Consider the following 23,039-nt stretch of genomic DNA (forward strand, 5'->3'; position numbering starts at 1 on the left):
AAAAGGTTAGTGAGGCAAGACTTGCCCTTGTAGAAGCCAAACTGGTTCTCCTTCAACAAGGCCTGTTCTTCGATATGCTTATCAATTTTGTCCTTTCCATCAGTTTACCCGGCACCGAAGTTAAGCTGACCGGCCTGTAATTTCCCAGATCCCCCCTGGATCCCTTCTTGAAAATTGGAGTCACATTGGCCGCTTTCCAGTCCTCTGGTACAGAGCCTGATTGTAGGGACAAGTTATATTTTTTTGCTGGGAGATTGGCAATTTCACATTTGAGTTCCTTCAGAACTCTTGGGTGGATAACATCTGGCCCTAGAGATTTAATTTTTAGCTTTTCAGGACAGTTTAGAACATCTTCCCTTGTCACCTCAAACCCTTCAAAAAACCTGCTTGCCCCACAGGAGTAGGCCTGTAAGTTTCTCAGTGGGGCAAATAGCAGCTTGGAGGGGGCAGCAGCCATTTTAATTAGGAAAGTGGCCATGAAAGCAAGGGTTAACAGCCCTCCTTTAGGGTTGTGGTCCCACAGCTATTAACTTTTTAAGAACTGTGATATATCTGAATCATGGTCTCTGTGCTGACTTGGTTGTATAAATTGGCACAGAGTCAGGAATGAAGAAGAGGGCTTTTAGAGGGAAAGGTATTTTATTGAAACTGGTAAGCAAGAGAATACCAACTGTTTTGAAACGGCCAAATACATTCTCCCACTTTTCATCCATTTTATGTTTTGCTCCACACTTTGGTACAAAAACATACTGGCAGAATACAAACACATTCAGTTCTCACATGCTGGACACCTGAGATTACATTTTCATTCACAGAGGTACATTTGACAACCTGATTAATGCTGCACATGTACAAGGCGGTTCCACTAATGCAAGCCTGCACTAGCTAGTTGCTAGGGATGTGCACGGAGCGTTTCATGCACATCCAGGTCGGCGGGGGGGGGGGGGGCAGTGAGCGGGCACTTTAAAATGAGCAAGGCCGGTCTTACCTGCCTCTTCCTTGCTCCTCCACTGCTCCTCAGCAGCACCGTTTGTATTCAGCAGCTGAGCTCTCCATTTGCCCAGCTGCTGAATACAAACAGTGCAGCTTGGGGGTGATGGGGAGCAGTGGAAGAGCAAGGGAGAGGCAGGTAAGACCAGCCTTCCTCTCTTTAAAGTGCCCGCTCACCCCCTGCCAAAACACTTTGAGCACAGCCCTACTAGTTGCACTAAGCCTGAAGCTTGCGTTCCAAGTGTTCTGCTAGCATGTTTGCACTTTTATGCGAGGTGCACAACCTGTGGCATGCCTCATAGGTTTTGAAAGGATTTTTTTTGGCACATCAACACGATTTTGAAAATCCCCACGATTTCAGAAGATTACATAAGCTCAGTGTTACTCAGGATGTCAATTACACACACACACACACACCCCTGTATATGCAGATAAAACAGTAACAAAACACGGCTACTGCAATCACGTACTTCTAATTCAAGCTTCTCAAGTGTTTTCAAAGCTAACAGAAATTTTATCAATTATATTAACCGTTTCTATGGAACAGTAAAAATGTGTTTTTGTATTCCAATGGCATGCGTCCAAGACACGTATATAGGGCAGGTCCACATGACCACTGGCATGGCAGTGAGTAACCTTTTCGTAAAATGCTGCAACACAAAAGTGTGTGTGCCCATTGGATGGGGTGCCTGAACCCAACCAAGTCCGGTTCCCACACCGTGTTGTTGACTTTTTACTGACTTGGTCAAGCCAACTTCAATTCCTGGTTACAGAAGAAGGCTTGAAGCTGATAAAATGTTGGTAATGCGGCATGAAAGCCAGATACAGAGGTCACACCTGGCAAGGTCACCTGCTCTCACATCCTGACATTTTAATGAGATGTTAGCAGCTCATTGCCATGCCAGTGGTTGTGTGAGCTTGCCCATACAGAGTAAATGATTATAGAAAGGCAAACCATACTTGTATGGTCCATCTTCACAATCAATGCATGGTCAGAAGTATTTTTATTATCACTTCCAAGGAGCTTAGCACCACACTATCTCTACCAAACCACTAAAGCATTACATGTTCTCACAACATCTGCATGTTACTGTTTGAAACAGAATTCAGAAATGCAATTCTTATGTCCTTACTCACAGTACATTTATCTTACACAGAATGCATTTGGTAAAAATATTTTATTTGCTTGCTATCCTTTTGAGAATACAGTATATCCTTGGGGTAATTAATCCATAATAGAATCCAGCATATCACTCAAAAGACAAAGTTAGCACGAAAGTGATAGCACACAGTAGCAACATCAATTCCCAGAGCATTCTGTTCTACATAGAGGCGATTGTATTATAACAGTTCATATGATCCAACTTTTACATTTATCTTTTGCTCATCGGGATCAGAGCTAAGCAATTTTCTCTATTCTATTTTACAAGAAATAACAAAATATTGATTTTTCACTCAAACGGATTCAGCATATTTTACTGCCACACCATTGTAAGCGTGACAGTAAAATATCAAAGAAAATAAAGATCTTAAATGCGCAGTCAAACAACACTGAAGATAGACATGGGTAGATACAAGTTGGCACTCAGTTGTGAAAGAGCAGCAATTGTTTCTAGGTGGCAGATAAGAGGTAACACTTGTCCCTCTCTCTATCGCTCTACAGAGCCTCAACATGCATTATGAAGTTGGAGAGGTGGAAGGAGGGAGAGGAGGCAGGTGGAAAGGAGGGAGTTATGAACAAGTAATTAGCAAGCTTGTACCTAAGTCTGTTCAATTGCTCTTAAATTGCCTTCTCCACAATGGAATGTTTTATTGAAAAATAGACAAACAGTCTCTGTTTAAAACATACATATAAGCATTATTTCTTTTTTAAAAATCAGGAAATGTCAAGAAAATTTGAACAGGTCATTTCAAATGCTTAACACAAAGTCTCCCTGAGTTACTTGCAAGTGCCTGAGCTATTTGCCTTCACACAGGAAATGGAATGCAGGCAAGAAGTATCGGCAACACATTATGGATTCTGGGGGTGGGCGGACACCCCAATATCACCCACATTCATTGCTGAGCACAAAATACAGGCAAAATATTAAGGGAGTTCTAGCAAAGCAAATAGCCCTCTTTCAAGTCATTGGGCTATTGTAAACATCTAAGTTTCTTGCCTCAGGCAGAATTTACCTAATTTTAAATGGGCAACCATATTCAATCTGTTCTATAATCCTATTTTTCCTGATGGCTATGTCCAGTCATTCAGCATACACTTTTCTATGGTTCTAGATTAAAGGTTCCCCAAACATTTTTCTTAAGAGGGTTCACCCATGGAATTTCCACTTGCCAAGGATGCACGGTGTGTGCTTGCTGTTCTCATCCATTGATCATGGAGTCATGGAGTCTTAGCTCCTTTTGGTGTATTGGCCGACATCCTAACTACCAAAGCATGAGTGTAAACCACAGCTTCGTGCATGCAGTGGGATTGTTTTGGCGCACACACACACACACACACACACACACACACACACACACACACACACACACACTTTCATGCAATGGAGCCTGCGGGCACTTTTCCCGAAGCACTCTCCAATACACTTAGTCTCAAAAGAAACACACACAGAGACAGATAAAGCTGTAGGGCAGTCCCACTGCATGTGCGAAGCTGATGTTTATGCACACATTTTGGTAGTCACAATGTCAGCCACTGTCTCCAAGGCTAGACTATCCAGAACTACCTGCAATCTACCATGTAGGAATTACAAAAGTACACTAACAAGCAGCCTTTCATCCTTGAACAGTCTATGGAGAGAAAGAAAAAAGAAAATAAAGTTGATGTTTAGAGCACCGGTCTGCTAAGCAAACATCATTATTATTTTTCTTCATCTTAAAAGTACTGGCTAATTGAAATAAACTCCTCTAAGAAAATAAATCCTTACACACATTCAAAATTTTAAATACATTAATACACACTTTAATAAAATATTCTCTTTAGTTTAAAAAAATTAGAATCTTTGCCCTTCAAGGATGTAAACATTATGCAGTAACAGGACTTAACTGGTAATCAGTCAAGCTCCTTTCTGTAGTTTAAAAGTGTTTTAAATTAGGCCACTGCAATCCTGCAATGATGTATTCTTTGTACTCTTCTCAGCATCTCAGAGGAGGATTAGCAACTCCCTTCTGAGGTATCACTTTTGTTTCTTGTTTATATCAAAGTTTTGTGTGCCTTGAACTGGAGGCTGCCTTTTGTTGTGGTCTTGAGATCTGATCGGCAAGAGCAGCAATACAAGTACACATACAATGTGCATATGGAAGTACAGTGACCTGTAAGTGACAAAGAGAGAAGCAGCAGAAGAACAGAAAGCGAGTCAGGTTACAAACTGAAATGTATCCTCCTCCTTGTTCCATCTCTACCCACCTCACCTCTCAGCTACTTCCACTCCATGCCCCCAAGATTTCAAGAGAAGGGGAAGAATGCAAACATTTGGAGACCACGCTTCCTCTCATCCCTGTTGCCCTCATGTTGAAAGCATGTGTGTATCATTTGCTACTTGTCTCTTAAGAGGCATTAAACATGGAACTAGGAAAGGATCAGGCTCCTGCTACCATGCATATTAATTAAAAGGGTGAGTGATGAATAATACATAATGCTTCCTTCACAAGTGAAGTGGCACATGTGCATTTGGTACTTGGGTTCCCCTGATAACTGGGTAAAGATGCACCTTCCAAAATGGTAGCTCTCTAGTATTTAGAAGGAGGGGAGCAATGTATCTATTCAGTCCTAGGACAGAGTCTGTTCAGTGGCTTATCTGGGGCCTCATTTGTTGCTTTTTTAGGTTATGAGCCTTTTGGAACAGGGAACCAGTTTCTCATATGTTACTGCTACATAAACCCACTTTGAGAATTTTATTGTTGTTGGAAAGCAATATATAAAGATGCTTAACAGCAATAAAAATAAAGTGAAAATACCAGTATGGGAAGCCACTCATGAATCAAATGTACAAGAAAGAATGAGTTTGATATAAGAGATGAGTGAGAGACTGTACTGGACTAGCCTGGAAATTATGTGGAACCATGCCCGCCCGCCCACCCACCGGGCAAATGAGGCAAAGCTTGGATTAGCCATGCCAACCTGTGGTGGCTTGGAGTTTTCCAACCTGCCCCAGAAACCTCCTGTCAGTCCCCCATCCTTTACTTACTGGTAATAGTGATAGCAATGCAAGAAGGGGTGCTCTCTCTACCACTCACTACCACTCTGCAGAGCAACCCATTACGGTGAAAGTGGCAGGAGTAATGCTGTGTGGGGCCCTCAGAAGCATTTTTCCTCCCTTTGTTACACTGACCTGCTGCTCTTTGGCATATTGAGAAGGTTCTTGGGAAATGGAGTCCTCCCTAGGGCTGCTATAATGCGTTTACATTCTAGTAGCCCTTGAGCAGACTCCATATCCCAAAGGGCACTGTGCCTTTGCTCGGCATGCTGCACATGAGCTGCACATGAGAGGAGTGGGGAGGGAAAATGCTTCTGATGCCCTGTGTGGCAGTACTGTTGCCACTTCTCTCGTGAGCCGCTTCTCTAATGAGCAGCAGAGGGGAGGAAAAAAGGAAACTCCCTCCTCCTCCTCCTCCTCCCATGGCAAATGCCACCACCACTACTTCTCCCACTGCCCTGCTATCAATTATACTCGTAAGTAAAGGGTGGTGGGTTGGCAGGGAGACACCTTTCCATGGGCCAAGGAAATTTACATTCATATATTAGAGCACTGAGTAGTTATGCTGTTTCCCGTGTGACATACAGATGTCATAGGTTCATTACATTCAGCTAATGAACACCTATGTAATGCACACATAAAGCTGATGTGCATTAAACGGTCAAAAACAATATAGACAAAAGATATAGAGCTGTTTTAGTTTCTCCTTCAAACAGCAAAACTTTAATCACAGGTTGGCATATCTAAAAAGGCGATGACCTACTGCAAATCCAAGTTTTAAAACATTTATAATAGACAGGAACTTACTTATATAATTTAATTGTAGGCTCAACAGCTAGCAGAACAAATGGGACAACAGCATAGCAGACCGACAGCTGAGTTACTATCCAGGTGGCAATGTCATAGCTCATCTTGAGAGGCTTTGAGGAGATGAAGAAATGCCGACAATTGTTCCTCACCTTAAAAAAAACAAAGATGAAAATATTAAAAAGCAATCTTGATATAAACTGCACCTATCAGACTTCATGTCAAAACCACATATCACATTAATGTGATAAGTGAGCAATTCACAATACACAGTTTGGTTTCTCCTTTATTCTGATAAAAGAAGCATATCAGAGCTGGTTAGGAAGAGATAGGTGCTGACATCCTGACTAAATTTACTTGAGGAAGTCTTTACTGAAATTAAGAGGGTAATTTAGGCAAGTCTGATAAAACACACCCTTAGTGATCCATTTCCTCTCTTCAAGAGTGCAGGCAGAGTAGGGAGGTTTTGCCCACTTGTGCAATGGAATACACATAGAGGGACTGGGGGAGTGGCACAGGGCCCCCCGACACAGACCTACAGTCTCTCTTTCTGTGTGCACTTCATTAGCTAGGATGTCAGCCAGCAAGTAGCACAGTTAGAATATATAAGAAGAATGTAATGCATAACATCAGAATTGGGGTGAGAATAGAGGTAATTCAGCGAATAGTATTCTGCCCCCCCCAAACCCCAACCCCATTTCTGGGCCCTTGGTAACATAAACCCTAAATCACTGGGGACACAAACCTATACCCTGTATATGTATAGTCCCAAATGGTACATTCATGCAAAGTATCAAATGAACATAATGTTCTAAAGTGTAGATTCCACCCCACCCCCCCTTGGCTCCAATATTTAGGAATTCATACTTTAGCTAGAACTAATGTGCTAGAGGAAAGAGTGCAAATGTGAAATCTGATGGGATGTAGTTACAGGGAGGTAAGGTAAGAGAACTATCCAGACTGCCACAAGCCCTACTCCCCAAGTACCAGGACCTGCACTCAAATCCTCCTTTCTGATAGGGGCAGCTTGGTGCAATCCAGATAAATCACAGTGGCCCCACATGTTATGCAGGCCTAGGAAGCAAGAGCTTCACACTTGCAAGGAGCTGGTAAATTAGCTGTGTTCACAATCCAGCCATTCTCTCTCTCTCTCTCTCTCTCTCTCTCTCTCTCTCTCTCTCTCTCTCACACACACACACACACACACACACACACACACACCCATCCATAACAGCCCTGTTTGCTTCCAGGAATATGCTCCTGAAGGCTGCATTACCCTCAGGGACATATCCTTAACAAAAAGGGCTTTTGTGGGGAGGAGAGAGAAGCAAAAATTGCATCCTCACCCTGCTCCCCATGTGCTACGCTGTGAAGCAAGCTTCAAGCACAGCTAGTTAACTGGCAAAGGTGGAGTTCTTGCTCTGTCCTCCTAAGTCTGCTTAACACATGGGCCAGTACACTTTAAGTCTTATGCAAATATGTAGGATTATGCTCACAATTGTTTAAGTCCCAATGACTTTAATAAAACGTTATGTTTGACTTATTCTATCTAGATTGTGCATATCAAGAAATAAAAGAAGATACATACGGCTCTTGCTGCTAGTGTCATAAAGATGCCAGTGATAAAGGTAAAATAATATCCAGGGTAAACACCATGCCACAGAGCTGAGAGAAGAAACGTAAGCGCTGTAGGGTACCGTGAGGCTCTATCATAGCACACACTGTGAAGAAAACCAAATACCTCACCCTCCTGAATAATAAGATAATAAACAATACATAATCACATCACAAGTATATTTGAATCGACAACAATTTCTGACTTCACTGATATACCAGAAGGCAGACCTTTCAAAAACATACTTAAATGAGAATCCATGGAATTATCTATTCTGAGAAATTGTTCAAAGAGGTATTAAGGTTAGGCATATTCAGATGGCAACCACAACAATTAAATATTTAAGGAACGACAATAAATTTTATGTTTGCACTATTTATCTACCTCAGATTTTCTTATCTAGAGAAGTCTGAAAGGGTATTGGTGGTTCTTCTTTTAAACAGCCTATAAGCATCTGAAGAGTGCATTTTCTAGATATAAATTATTATTCAAATTCTGTATCACTTGAGCATCTTTCCTTACTTTAAGTCACTGTAGTGTTCTCATAAAACTCTCACATCTCACAGCTTAACAACTGAAAGGTTTTTATATATGATATTTTTAAAGGAAGGCATTCAACAGAGTATTAATGGGCAGTTCCTGGATTCTTGGCATAGACAAGCAGAATAATATATAAACTCTGCCCATATTATACTTTAAGATACAAGAATGATTTGCATAAATGCTGCAATGGCTTAAAACTGTGGGAAGTGGTACCAAGAGTCTTATATCCCTGGGGCAATTGCTTTTTGTTTCTCTTCCTGGGGTTTAATTCGCATTCCTTTTAGTTCCCAAATGTACTTGCCTGCTATATGAAGTTTAGTTCCCTCCAATTTTTGCTAAGTTGTCAGGGACAACAGCTTCCTTTGGAAGTGAATTCCAATCCTTCTCTATAGGCAGAGCGTTTTACAACTGTTTACCTTCCAAGTTCACCAAATCTCTCTAATCTATTTCTTGTGCAATAAGGTGGGGCGGGGGGAGACATTTGTCTGATAAAACCTGAACGTATTAAAAAGTCACACAGATCTCACTCAAGAGGGGGAAACCCCCAGTGACAACGGTACCCAGAAATGATACCAACAATGTTGTTCTTTTAAGAAGTTATATCCAGCCTACTAGACGTGCAAGTCCTCTCAAGTCAGCTTATAATATCATTACAAGTTCAGTGTAATGATAGTCAATCACACTGAATTAAATCAAAATAATTTTAAACCCACCACATCATCAGTCAAACAAGAGAGCAGTGAAATCAAGGTCTGTCTCAACAAGGAGATCTCAAACAGCACCCCAAAAGCAATGTGTGAGCAAGCCCAGAGGTCCTCCATAGGTAAGGAATTCCACCAGCAACATACTCTTAATGAAAAGGCCCTGTTCCTTTTAGCTTAACACAGGAAGCCCAGGGGTGGGGGACCCATATTTCATCAATCCTCATCACTAAATGCAGAGTGCCATTATGCAGAGACATAGGTTTTGGGCGGTATAAAAATATGTAAAATAAATAATAAATAAATAAAATAAAATTATGGAAGGTACAACTCTGCCCACCCCACCCCGCCACATGCAACTTTTATCACTGACTGAAAGACTTGTGCTGAATACGTTTTAGTGGCAAACACTAAGTCTCTATTAATTACACAAGTCTGGATAGCTAGGGGAGGATTACCAAAAGTCTAAAAACATCAATTTTACTCTTACCGTTTAAGCCAAGCAGATGTCTGGATATTCCAGTTGTCTAAGTACATTTTAAAACTTGTGGCTGTCTAGGAGAGAAGAAAGTTCAAGTATTGTTGGGCTGCATTCACATTAAAAGTGTCAAGTCTCTCAACCAGAGATGGACAAAATATTTCTAAAAAGTGTTTTAGATACAAAATACTTGGTAAACAGCCAATAGAAACACAAAATAGTATTTTAAAATACAATGTCTGAAAAAAGGAAACAATTTTGAGATGTTCATTATTTATCCAAACTTGTTTCCATTTCCTTTAAGCAATACAAGTTTTTCAAAGATTAAATCACTCATGTTGTGTCTTCAGGGGCTGACTGTTCTATAGGACCACACTTGGTGTTAGATTTGTATTATATCTAAAAAAAATAGCCATTGGACAATGAGATATTCATACAACATACAAATGTGTTTGGATTTGTCCGGGGGGAGGGGGGGCACACAAAAAACCAGGAATACTTCCAGTTTTTAAAAAACCCGATCAGATCAGTAATTCCAAAACAATTTAATTCCCCATTTCTTTTTGCTCTGTTTCTCCATTCTTACCATACTCCATGGGCATTTGCAGGGTTTTTCTGGCGGGAGGCTGCAATCCTATAGCTGTAGCATAGTCAAATGAGCTAATTGTATGTATGGTGAAGCAATCATATGATCAAATCATATGGGGAGGGAGGAGGAACAGTTCTACCCCGATTAGTCTGCCCACCCCCTTCTTCTCTCTCTTCCTGATATTCTTGAAGCAATGAGAGCAATTGGTGGAGGGGGTGTTTTACAGGAGTGACTCAAAAGGATTCCCCTAAACCCAAGCCATTACTCAGTAAGAAAGCTAAAGAAAGATTCTAGTTTATATACAAATCAGAAAATAAAAGAAGATTCTACACTAATGTAGTGTAGTGATTAGATTGTTCGAGGAAGACTGGTAGACCCAGGTTGAAGCCCTCAGTCAGATCACTGAGTGATCTTGGCTACTTGCTATTTCTCAGCCTAGCCTATCTCAAAGGACTGTTGTGAGAATAACATAGAGAGAAACAAACTTGGGTTTGTTTGAGTCAGTACATGGAGCACCTTGCTCCCCCCGCCCTGCTCTCTCACACAATGAGACCAATTTTACATGCTGTTGTGAAGAAAAAGAGGGCTTATAAGACTTTAGAAGCTTTTAATCGAGTCTAATCAAGTATGGCTGCTTGATTTCCTGCATCGTTGTGTGTGTCCCATAGTGACACTGAGGCTGTTCTCATGACCAGCCTAATGCAGGCTGGAGCAGCCCAGCCTGGGTTACGCCGGTCATGTGAAGTGGGATCCTTGCAGATCCCAGCACTCCCATGCAGGCTGACCTCCTTACTAAACCTGTCCGTTGTGCGAGCGCACCCTTAACCTGGTTGCTGGGTATTGTGTGTCTCCTCGGGCTGCGTGCAGCCAGAAGAGACACAGAGATGGGGGAATCCCCCAGTGCACATGTAACTGTGGGATACATGACAGCCAGAACAATGCATTCCTGCCGTATACCACTCCGTGGAGAGCTGCTTGTCTGAGTGTGCAGGAGGCATCCCAAGGACCCAGGGCTTGGTCATCTGGGGGTGGGGGAGTGAGTGAAAAGCAGCCTTTCCCCCATGTCCGTTCTCGGCGATTGTAAGAATCGCTGCAATGTGTTTCACTCCCACCACAGCCAGGTAAACTGGAAAGCCAGCTAAGCACTCTGCATGGACTCTAGCAATCTGAACACAAAGAGACGTAAGTTTTGGGCAGTATAAAATATGTAAAATAAAAAAAGCTATCTTAAAAGTAAACTTCAGGCATTTGCTCCCAACAACAAATATTTATATACTGCTTTTTCACAAAAGTGTCCAAAGCAGTTCAGGGGAAGATCCCAGTCCACAATCTAAGAAGAAACATAAGATAAGCAACAGTCACTGGAGAGGTACTGTGCTGGGAGTGGATAGGGACTACTGCCGCCCCGCCCCCCCCTTAGAATCACCACTTTTAAAAAGTGTTTCTTTGCCCAATTAGCAGGCGTTAATTGCTATTAACCCCTACCATTAGTCAGCCACAGTAGACAATAGGGCACACAGACATGGAGATATTTGTGAACTACTCAGGGGCATACCAAGGCTGGAGTGGGCCCCAAGATGAGATTTTAAAACGGGCCCCTCGCTGCCTTCCTCTCCTTCTCCTGGCCCCATGTCTCTGCTGCAGAAGAACATGAAGGACACATGTAATATAGTGCAGCAGATTAACAGACAACCCAAACTGTCATCTGAATCCACTCCAAGATATACAGACCAAATGATAGGGGGCTGTTCTCAAAACCAACAGAACAATTTGCAAAATATGGGAAAGGCGACTGTTAGAAATTACATGCTACATTTTTAGTATATCAGCTTTTCACAGTAGAGGTTTTTCATGTCTTAAAGAGCAATGCAGTTAATTTAACATCCAAACAATCCTGCAAACCACTGCTTGGATGTGGTTCTTTCAGAGATTTTCCAATCTAGGGTTGTTGCCAAGTGACTCACTTTGAAAGCCTTGACCCTTATTTCAAAACATACCACCTGACTTTGTGCTGATATACTTTTATACCGTCATGGCCGCTCGTTCCCCTCAGGCTGCTGACAGGCCCGGGCCAGTCCCTTGCCTGCCTGCCTCTCTCTGTCAATGGCCTCGGTAGCCCCAAACAGCAGCAGTGGTTGACTGAGCTCTTCCTTGCTGCCAATAGGTGCTGCCATGGCCACTCATTCCCCTCAGGCCGCTGACAGGCTTGGGTCCGTCCCTCGCCCTCCTTTCTTTCTCTCTTCCTCCCCCCTCTGCTCACTCTCCCCACCCTTCTCTCCCTTCCTGAGTTAACAGATCTTGTTCATCTTGTTTCCTCATCTAATTCACACAACGGCAGCCTCCTTCTCTTGAAGGGGCTCTTTCCTCCCTCACAACCTCTCTCTTTGCAGACCCCTGCCATTCATTCATCCATCCATCCATCCATCCATCCATCCATCCATCCATCCATCACATCTTCCGACCAATAACAGTTGCATTCCAACTGATCTTAACCATCACAGGCTCCTCCTCCCTATTGGCATATGGAATTCCCACTGCCCAATCACCATGGTGCCACAGTCTCCTCCTCCCTATCAGCATATGGAATCTCCACTGCCCAGTCACCACAGTGCTTTTGCTTGTGAACTCTTGCGAGAGCTGCCACATACAGGATTAACCACGGGTATGCCTTAGAGAATTATATAGATAGATAGATAGAAGATAAAGATGTTAATGGGTTGGTTTGGTGTGGGGTTTTTTGAGTGGGGATGGGGGAGATCTTGGAATTTTTGTTATTTTTTTAATGTGACTTGGAGGCTGGGTGGGAAAGAGACCCACCATTCAAAAAGGCAGGCAAGAAGTTGGAGCTGCTTAGCTGCTCCCTCGCGCCTCCCTCTCCTGCCTTGCACTCTTTCCCTCGGCATAGCTGAGTGGAGTGATTGGAAGGAAGGCATTTCCCCCCCTCTCCTAGCTTCTCTCCTGCTCCTGCTTTCCCCCCGCCCCAGGACATTTGCAGAGTTCGGGAGTTTTGCAAGCACAGAGAACAGAGACTGGTACAAAAAATGAAACATACACAGAGAGACCCGATCTCCACGAGGATGCTCCATTCTCCAAGCATGTGTGTGCGCGCACACGCACACACATGAAACTCTTCCCTTTCCCCTATTGAAGAGAGACAGTTTGCAAATTGCAGTCCATGTCCCACAATTTGCAAAAAACAAAAACGGGATGGGGGAGAGGTAACTTTTTCTTGTTTTCCTACTGCTGCCATCCCTGCCACCATCATCCTGCCACCAGTGGGAAGGGAAGTTCCCCTTTCGCACCCCAGGAATCAGCTCTGATCCCTCATTGGATTCCCCTTTACAAAACAAGAATTACCCCATACTGATTCGGACTGGGACCCCCTTTTGGGGGGCTGGGCTGGTTCAAACTCAGACCAGTTCAACCAGTTTGCATAACCTTATGAAACATATGCAATACTAAACTATGTATGTGTCATATATAGAATACAGAACTTCTATTACATGCCTGTATGAATCACAAGATTTTTTCCCCTCAGAAGCAGTTGCTTTGTGTAGCTCATGCTTTCTCTCATTTCATCTTTTAACTCACCTCAATATTCCAGATATTCAGATTAGATAATAGGTCCCAATGGAAGTTGCCTCTCTCATCAACACCACTGAAACCATAGCCAGCTGCATTGTTGACTGCATCTGCTGTGATTTTTTAAAAAAAAAAAGCAGCACACAAGAGACCTAGTTAGAAATACAACTACTTTGTGCATGCCCATTGGCTTGGTATGCCCAATGAAACATTTAACTTTTTCTTCCCTTGAACAACACAGTCTAGCAAAAGCTACTACTGAAATTTCCCTTGGTTTCAAAAGACATTTACTATGCACATGGGGAGCTGTTGCTTGAGAAGTACAAGTTCAAAGCACTTTTGGACTTCTAGAACAAATCAAATGGATCTTTAAATCCAGGTCCTAATTTTGAATCTAAATTCATAGGAGCAGAAATTCTCACCACAGTACTGCATAAATGTGATACAATGTCAATATTTTATTTTTGTTTTTAAACCATCTTTGAAGGAACATAGTGGCTTTTTAAAGAAATGCAACTTAGTCTTGGAAAAGGATGGATTCTGAAATTCAGAGAACTATTTTTCAGGTACTTATTGGAGGTATCACCATATATATGTGTTAGAGGTTGTTGATTTTTACCCACAATAGGTAAAACAGCAGAGCACTAAGGAATGAGCACACACTCCAGTTACAGAGTAGGTAGCAGAGGATGGTTTGGATATTGCAGCTATTTAGAGAAAACACATGGAGATCCTTGTGTGACTAAACACTAAATATTTATTGGTTAAATACACTTAGACAGGAAAGACCTATCTCTAATCTAAAGGACTACATAATGGATAGGTAAGGAGAGAGAGAGAGATGTTTCCATCTGCTCTCTAGGAGGAAAGGAAGGATTGTGACTCAGCAGCACAGGAAGTGCTGCAGAATCAGTTCAAGGGTCATAGAGTAGGGACAGATAGAGAGACCCTGACTGACTGTCTCTACTCCCAATGCCCCTAGTGGCCATTAGGACAGTTGGTGCAAAAGGTCGATGCAGTGGAAGTTCATCTCCAACAATATGTTCATACATGTTGGAATTCTGCTGTAGTGTTTCTGGTTCTCAGGGAGTATCTTCAAATGCTCATAGTCCTATTACAAGTTGATCAAAGATCTAAACACTGCAATTGAACTTCATCAGCAAAGTAAATGTGAATATTGGCCTAGTTCAGTTTCTAACTGAAGTTCAACATTTAACATTACGAAAGAATTAAGTTTCATTTTTTTTCTTTTCATGAGTGGTGAATTCAGCAATTTGAGTCTCACACAAAGGCTTGCCTGTCCTTTTACAAGCAAGAACTGCATAGCAGCAGCTTTATTTGATCAACAGAACGCTCTGTGTCACTAGATAAAATTTGTTGAGAGGGTGAATGATATTTTGGGCTTCAGAATGAAATACATCAAAAGGCCTCACCCACTCTGTACAGAACATGCTTTCCCCAAAAAGCCTTTCAAGTCAGAATTTTATTTATGACTGCAGTCATTCTTGATACTATTCTATAACAAACATTTCATTTCCAGTTAAAGCAATGAACTTCCAGTCCGTTTTGACAACTCAAGAACTACCTAGTTTTCTACCTATGTTATCAAATTTCATATTATGAAGTACAATTCATAATTATACATCGATTTTAATTATCCACAATAATTTCCACATTATGAAGTACCCCAAGCAGTATTGCATGGGAGGAGCAGGATATTAATATTTTAAATAAATAATGAATACCAGGACCCTTTTATCTTGCAGAGGTGTGCTTTTCTATTTACCTGGCTCTGCAAACATCCTCCATTTTGAGACACCTGTAACAGGACATTCAGATTATATGTCCATTGTTATAATGCTGACTTGGAGGACTAGAACGCAGATTTAGCTCCTGGAGCTATCTCCATGGAAGTATAAGGGGAGTGGATGTCTGGCTTTCATCTAACTTGAAACCTCTTACACTGGACACACGAGCATGTGAGTTAACCTGCAGATCCCCAGTCCCTCACATGTGGGTTTGCACTTGCACAAACAACAGATGCTATACTAAAACTTCTCTGTGGTCTGCTTCCTATTTGTGGCATAACTCGTTTGGATTGCATAGCTTGATCCAAGAAGGAAGAGCTAGATTGGCGATACTGATGACTACTGATCCTTTTGACTATTGGTCCTTTCCAACTTGTATTTGCCATGTAGATATTTGAAGTTCTACAGAACATCAGAGAGAGGGCACAATCTAGAGAAAGTAAGCATGCCTCGGGTCCCAGGGCATGGTCAGAGGACAAATAATACAGCCATGCTGATGCTATGCAGGCCTAGGTCTAGTCAATGCTCAGATGTGTGACCATCAGGAAAGCCCATGCACACTGATTTGAGTTACATGATAGAAGAGAGGAGGGGAATAAATGTAATTAAACATTTAACAGATCTAAGGCATGGCCAATATGGTGCTCATGCCACTTAACAGTTGTTTCTCTCCGATATTTATGTTATCTGAATGTATAAAAAGAACCATAGCATCAACCTTAACCAAGTGTGTTTGCACACTGTGCATGCATGTATGTATGTATATAAAACACATTACATCACATCAACCTTACCAAGTGTCCATGCAAAGTAGTATTTTGGCTTCGAAGCTTGCATAACAACATAGAGGTACCCAAGCCTTGACAAGAAGGAAGACTTATTGATAAACTGGTTATCAACAACATATGAAACTGGGAAGTTCTTGGTAAGTGTCAGGAACAGAAGCATAGACACAAGTGTTATACAAAGTTTGTGCAGCACGGCTCCCTGGAAAGTGAAATAAAACAATGGTACAACCAGTCATGAGAAAAGCTAAGAGACAAAGAGTTTTCCCTACATAAGTAAATAGCTAGTGAATGTAGCAATTTCATTGGTCATACCTGCTACTCTGCTAATAGGAACTGGTGGCACAATAATATCTGGTAAAACTAGCTTTGATATATTGTATGAGTCTTGCAGTCATATTAACAATACTACCCTTCTATTATGTCAATTAATACTTCATCTTCTGCAAATATGTAAAATACAGAAGCAGCCATAACGGACATCTTGACTTACATAGGACTCACTTTGTGTGAAGAAGCACCAGTGTTGCTGCCAAGTTCCCAACTTATGCAGCACCAATGCTCATGCATGGGTGTGGGTTCACTGATCTTTCCTTGCCCAAAAAGCTCTCTAAGCCACCAGAAAATATGTCCTTGAGGGCTGTATGAAATTCTCCCCACACAATGTGATCACTGCTGTTGACCTAATCAGACCTGTTTGTGGCACGTGCAAATTTCACATAGTGACCATGCTGCATCAATCAGGATGTTGGCCATGATCACAGCATTTAACCACAAGTACACGGCATTTTACAACTTACCACTGGAGAAGGATCAGGAAGCCTGTCATGACCCCTTTGCTTCCAATTGACTTCTAGCAGCTTCATCTGCACATGCCTTCCTTCAATGAAGGCTATGTAGTCCTTGTAATTGCTGCATGGTCCTGCAATGATGCTCATGAAGTTGAGCTGATAACTCAGATACTCCAGCAATGATGGTCTTACTCTGACAGAACAACCACACATAATAATTAAAATAAAATAAATATATTTCTTAAAGAGAAGAAAATGTAGATTTAGATATTAAACATTATTTTATGCTTTAATTCAATGTGGACTAATGCTTGAATAAAGTAGTAAGGCCAGACTAGATGAGATGTGTGAGATCCATGACTGGATCTCTTTTAACATTTCCTTTTTTCTCTCTTTAAAGCAGCCACATGGGCCCTTGGCTACTGATAGATTGCTATCCTGTTTGGTTTGAAGACACCAAGGTCACTACTAGGCATAAATCAGAAGGAACCATAAAATAATTAAACTCACAATAGGGTAAGACAACAAAGGTCACAGCAAAAATATGAAGTCATACAATACTAAAATTAGAACAGCAACGAAAACCAGTGGCCCACATGTTGCACAGTGAGGCAGGGCGGAAGAAGGGCTGCATTTGCTGAGAGTCTGGAGAGTAGCTGTGACAAAGGCTTGTTTCACAGCCCAGTGCATGCTAAGATCTTCAGTTTCTCTACAAGGGCAAAGCCTTTCTTCTACCCTCCTATCACTGTGCAACATGGGGACCAGTTTCTTCCCCAGCCCAAATGCCTGCCTAGTCTTTTTGCTGCTCACCTAAATGCAAGCAGAAACACAGCCATGTCCAGAATTTAGGATTGTGACCCAAAATTCCCTGTCTTGTTCACCCTCTTGCTCTATCTCAGATATTTGGAGTGGGGAAGCACACAGAGCAGGTCCTCTGATTTGACCTGAGCACCCAGGAAGGTTCATATATAGAAGAATGCAATCCATGGTACTAAAGGATTTAAATCCTTCCACTTCTGAAGGTTTCTTGCTCTAAAACATCGCCTCAAAGCTGCCATCTGGCCTCCTGGGGGAAATATGTTTATTATCATCGCACGTTTACCAGCAAGGTAAGTAACAACTAGCAGGGGATTGCAATCAGGAAAATGGAATGGGGGAAAACTGTTAAACCACTCCTCATTCCATGATACAGTCCCTATCCAATATAGGGCCTTCATATGCTTTGAAGAAAACAAGGAAGTGCTGGGTGAGCTGAACATGGACCTCAAGCACTTTGTCTAATTTGGCCTCAAGACTAAAAACGAATACAAACACACCCATAATTTTTGCAAGGTTTAGGCCATCTTTGACCCTCCTGCAGATACTGGACAAATCCCATAACCCCCGACTATTAACTAGACTGTGGTTTTTAATTGTTTTAAGGTTTTTATTTTTAATCTCTTTTATGTTGTAAACCACAAAGAGATGGAAGTTTGGGGCACTATACAAATTTGAAATATATTATATAATATATAATACATCCACTGGGGCTGGGGATGATGGAAGTTGTAGTCCAAAAACACCTGGAGGGCTGAAGTTGAGCAGCCCTGATTTAGGCCTATAAATATTAGTGGACTACCGAGTTCCAATATTCATATTTCTCAGAATGGTCATGGGTGACACCCAAGAGATGTTGCACTAACACCCCAATCCTAACTGCCTTTGCTGAACAGTCATCTGTTGTGTTAAAGTCAAGTGAACTTGTTTACATATCATTTAATAAATTAAACTTTTAAAACTATAGAAATCTTGTTTATCAATTTAACTATTAATATGGTCAGTTCCAATTTTTAAATAAAAATAAAAATAAAACAGAACAGAACATACTTTATTTCGGTCATTGACCAGAAACATTGTCACACACAACAGAATGTAATTTGCATAAAATATAACAAAACTTAGCCACTGTGTTGGTATGTTTATGATTAAAATTTGACAATAAAATTTTTAAGAGAGACTTTAAATAAAAAAATACCTGCCTTCAGCCTTCAACTGCAAAAAGCTTCAGTTCATATCCATATACTATACCTAATGTCCTCTACTGTGTGCGTGTGTATATTTTTTAAAGAATGGAACACTAGCTTCTTTATGTTCCATTCCACTGCCAATGCAATGGAAATTACCTCAAGTTTTGGTAGCATTAGCATCATGTAGATTATCATGATTTTTGTAAACTATAAAACTATAAAAGTCTGCAAGCAGTAAACAGGAAAAAAGAATGATTGATGGAGTGGCTGAGCTAGGATGTTTAAATGTTCACTGAAATTGCTAACCAGTAAGGCTTATTCCAACAGTTAAATGTTTAATGTGCCAGATTAGGATCATAGGATTAAAGCAATTTTTCCTTGCCAGATTTTTCTTTTCTGTGCACAGCGTTCTATCTATGTAATAGCATCTGAACAAGATTTCCATTTTTGCTAATTAGGCACCAAATCCTTAGCCATGACTGTGTCTCCAGTTTTGAAAGTCAGGGGAGAGGTATAGTGGAGGTATGGATATACATGAGATATGTGTGGAAAGTGGAGATAAAAGACAGCATGGTGGGAGGTGTAAAGACCAGCATAGAGAGGTTAAATTCCCTTTTTGGAATGTTTCAGCAGCAGATGCTCACATATTTGCATGTATATCATAGTAGTGTTAGTGAAAGAAGATACAGAGAAAAAATATGCCCTGTTTTATCTACAACGATCTATGGAAAGCTAGGAACCTACTAATAGAGAAAACATCTTCAGAAATGGAGAGAGAGAGAAAGATGGATCCCCCAAATATAAAATATTAACTTCAGTGTTTTGAAGTATATGGGACATTATTTGCATTTCAAATCCCTTTAACACTGTAAAAAAACCTGAAACCATCAGCAGCTCACAACATTCACCAAAATGAGCCCTAGCTCAGTTACTATATGGTGCTCAGCTATGTACATATCACAATTTTACTCAATTGGAAGTGATGCAATCAAAGTGTCTATGGGCTGGGTTCTCAGTAGCAAGATGTGTACCCAATACTGTACTGCGACTAGAAGCAGGCCTGGTTAAGGTAGAGAAAAAGAAGGACATGGCTTCTTAAATTTCTGGTTAAAATTAATTTTTCCCCCAGCTGGGCGGGCAGCTCTAACACTGAGCGACAGTTTTCAATCCACCTGGAGCAGGATTTTACAGGATAAACTTAGTTCATATGGGCTTTCTCCTAATTTTTTAATCTCCTTGGGATATGACAATGCTAAACAAATTCTTAAGAAGTGTATCTAGGATAGTGAATGACAGAAGGATTTCAGCTTGGACACTAGTAGTAATCCTGGCAGGTTCTCAAACTATCTTAAGCCAGCCAGTTATCTCAATAGTCTGACACAAACTCGAACCAACAGAGAGCATTTTCAATGGCATTCTTTGTTGTGTTCCCACCTGTGGTTCTTGAGGGCAGTTATAGGAAAGCTCAACTTATTGACTGAAAATGTCCATTTGGCACAGAGAAAATTGAAACTGTAACTCATGGGTTTCTGTACTGTCCATTTTATCGGGATATTTGCATCACTTTTATTGCCCCTCTTTTACTTAATATGCCAGGCAGACGAGTTGAGTTTTATACCTCCTTTCTTCTTACTTATTGGAACCATCAACTACATTTAGTGTGGCTAAATTCTGTGCTGTAACCTACAAGGACAGGCAAGAGCTGGTTCAAGATATTAATTATAACTAAAGGAGTACAGTATTTCTACTTAGATTAAGTAGTTTGATGATTAGTATATAATATTTTTAAGGTGATGAGTAGTATATTAGGCATGTGCACAAAATGCATTTTGCATTCCGTTCACAGCTCAAAATGGAATGCAAAATGTGCAAAACATCGTTGGAACAATCCTGTCGGAACGGACTGATAAGAGCACCATTTTGGATTCCAAAATGGTGCTCAGAACGGAGTAGGAATGTTCCACTTTGAAGCGGGATGTTCCATTTCAAGCTTGGAACAGGCCCCACTTTTTAGGGGTGTTCGGAAACCTTCCAGGCTTGAACAGCCCATTTTGAGGAGGAACATTCCAACTGTGGAACATTCTGCACACCCCTACAGTATATATAATTTTGTTGTAACTTGTTAAATTGTTAATTTTGCTGTTGATGGCTATCAGCTTGTTGGTTCTGGTCAATGACCATAATAAAATAATCTACACCAAAACGACCCAATTCCTCAGGGTGGGGGGAATCAGATGAACACAAACGTTACTGTCTTACTTTATAGCAAGCTGGTTTTGCTCAGTAGTTAGGTCTTCAGCTTTCTGACCAATTCCTAGCAAAAATAAGTGACATAAGAATCAAATCAGACATTACCAAAAAAAAGCACAGTTAATGGCTGACATCCAGACTAAGTTACACAAGTAGTCCCATAGATACAACTGGCTGTATTAAAAACAGTTATTTATGAATGAGCATCACAGACACCAATTAGACTTTAGCTGTGATTTTAGTAGGGCAGAGTTATGGCTTTCTCAATTCTAGTGAGTAGTACATAAGCTAATGCTGTATATTTCCCCACGTTTCTTCTTGCCCCATTCTTCATGGCCTACCTTCTTTCAACATTTTTCATTCACTTCATTAATAATGTATTTGGCTTCCAACAGAGACAATGGATCTCAAACAACTGTTTTGGTTCCTTCTCCCAGCAAAAAGTGTAAATTGATTGCTGGGTTCTTGTGGAGGATCCAGATGTCTTGTTTTCTGTTGCAGGGCAATGACATTTTCTCAGTACTGAAAAGATGATAATGTGATGCTAGGAAGACGCAGTGCCTTCTTCAGCTGTTTTTATTGCACTGGTAGTAAATGTGGTCCTTTTGTCATGGGCACTGACTCGGATGCAGAGACAATTTGGGGAGAGGAGATGAAAAAGTAGAAAATAAAGGGTAATTGCTAAGTACTTATTTGGATTCTAAGAGGTGGGAGGAAAAAAGCTGCTACCAAAACAAAAAAAAAGATCAAAGCATGGAGAACCCAGGAAAGAATGACTCCCTTTTGCCTAATGACCAAATGTAAAATAATCATTTGTCTCCTCTGTGTGGTGAATCTCTTGTGTTGCAGCTGCTAGCTGCTGAAGTGAGAAAATGGAGCGGGGGGAGACATCTCCAATATGGTTGCTGCCGATACAGGGGTGTTGATATAATTAAGCGGACGAGTTCAAAGAACCTGGGCCCTCCCGCTCCTGAGAGCCCCCCAGTTCCACCTCTCCCTATTTTCTCCATTATCTCCTTCATTCTGAGTGGCCTCCAGGGAGAGGGTTGAACACAGGCCCCCTCTTCCCTAGCTATGCCCCTGTGCCGATATCAGGCACAGAACCTGACCGCCAGCGGCCTGTGTACGGCCACAGTGGCCCCGCTCACCCTGCCCCCAGCATCTGATGTCAGATGTGGAGGGCGTGGTCTGGCTCCCGAACAGAGCTGTGTGGCTCCATTCGGGAGTTGGAATCTGGCCGGTGCTGCGTTCGCAGCGCTGGCCATTTAACTCCTGAAGGGGCCACATGGCCCCTTCGGGAGCTAGACTGGGGCTGGCGCTGCAGGGAAGAGCCGCTCCTGGCTGCGCTGCAAACACAGCACTGGCCATTTAACTCATGAAGGGGCTGCGTGGCCCCTTCGGGAGCTAGACTCGGGGTGGCACTGCGTTCACAGCGGCCATTTAACTCCTGAATGGGGGCCACACAGCCCCTGCTCTGGAGCTAAACCAGCACCCCTGCATCTGACATCGGACGTGGGGGGGGGGTCGGGGCCGTGAGGTGCGGCCTCTGATTGGGTGCGGCCTGGGTTCTTTGAACCCGTTCACCCAATGGTGGCTCTGCCCCTGGCCGATATGCTCCTCAGTGATCACAGGACCTGCTTCCAGGCCCATCATCCTGCTAGTACTTCCCACACTTCCTTATTTGGGAGAGCACATTCTTTTTGAGGCAGACTCTTCACCCTCTCTTTTCACCTACTTCTCCCTCTGATTTATTTCCCTTGTTACTTGCAGGTGGACAGTGGTTCCCCAGCACTGAAGTAAAGTGTCTGCACTATCTATTCTTTTCACCTGAGCAAACCCTCTCCCTTACATGCAGTCAGAGGCACACTAACCCCCAGACCCTGGGGACCTGGTCTGAT

At 41.9% G+C, this 23,039-nt stretch overlaps 1 protein-coding gene across 5 annotated transcripts in view; it reads right to left on the reverse strand.

Annotated features, from left to right (window-relative positions):
• Positions 1–2,151: 2,151 nt before the first annotated feature.
• Positions 2,152–23,039, reverse strand: part of MBOAT1 (membrane bound O-acyltransferase domain containing 1) — a 59,819-nt gene continuing 38,931 nt past the window's right edge. For 4 of the 5 annotated variants that reach the window (XM_053244870.1, XM_053244868.1, XM_053244871.1 and 1 more), the window contains 8 exons: positions 21,151–21,205; positions 16,895–17,078; positions 16,104–16,296; positions 13,511–13,614; positions 9,343–9,407; positions 7,582–7,714; positions 5,994–6,145; positions 2,152–4,302 (listed from right to left, as the gene is read on the reverse strand). In XM_053244870.1, coding sequence (XP_053100845.1) covers positions 4,167–4,302; positions 5,994–6,145; positions 7,582–7,714; positions 9,343–9,407; positions 13,511–13,614; positions 16,104–16,296; positions 16,895–17,078; positions 21,151–21,205 — 1,022 coding nt within the window. In that variant the 3' untranslated portion in view covers positions 2,152–4,166. Of the gene's footprint in view, positions 4,303–5,993; positions 6,146–7,581; positions 7,744–9,342; positions 9,408–13,510; positions 13,615–16,103; positions 16,297–16,894; positions 17,079–21,150; positions 21,206–23,039 lie in introns of those variants that run through there. The other variant, XM_053244869.1, reaches the window with a different exon arrangement.

The sequence above is a fragment of the Hemicordylus capensis genome, chromosome 4 (assembly GCF_027244095.1).
Source record: "Hemicordylus capensis ecotype Gifberg chromosome 4, rHemCap1.1.pri, whole genome shotgun sequence".
Taxonomy (NCBI): domain Eukaryota; kingdom Metazoa; phylum Chordata; class Lepidosauria; order Squamata; family Cordylidae; genus Hemicordylus; species Hemicordylus capensis.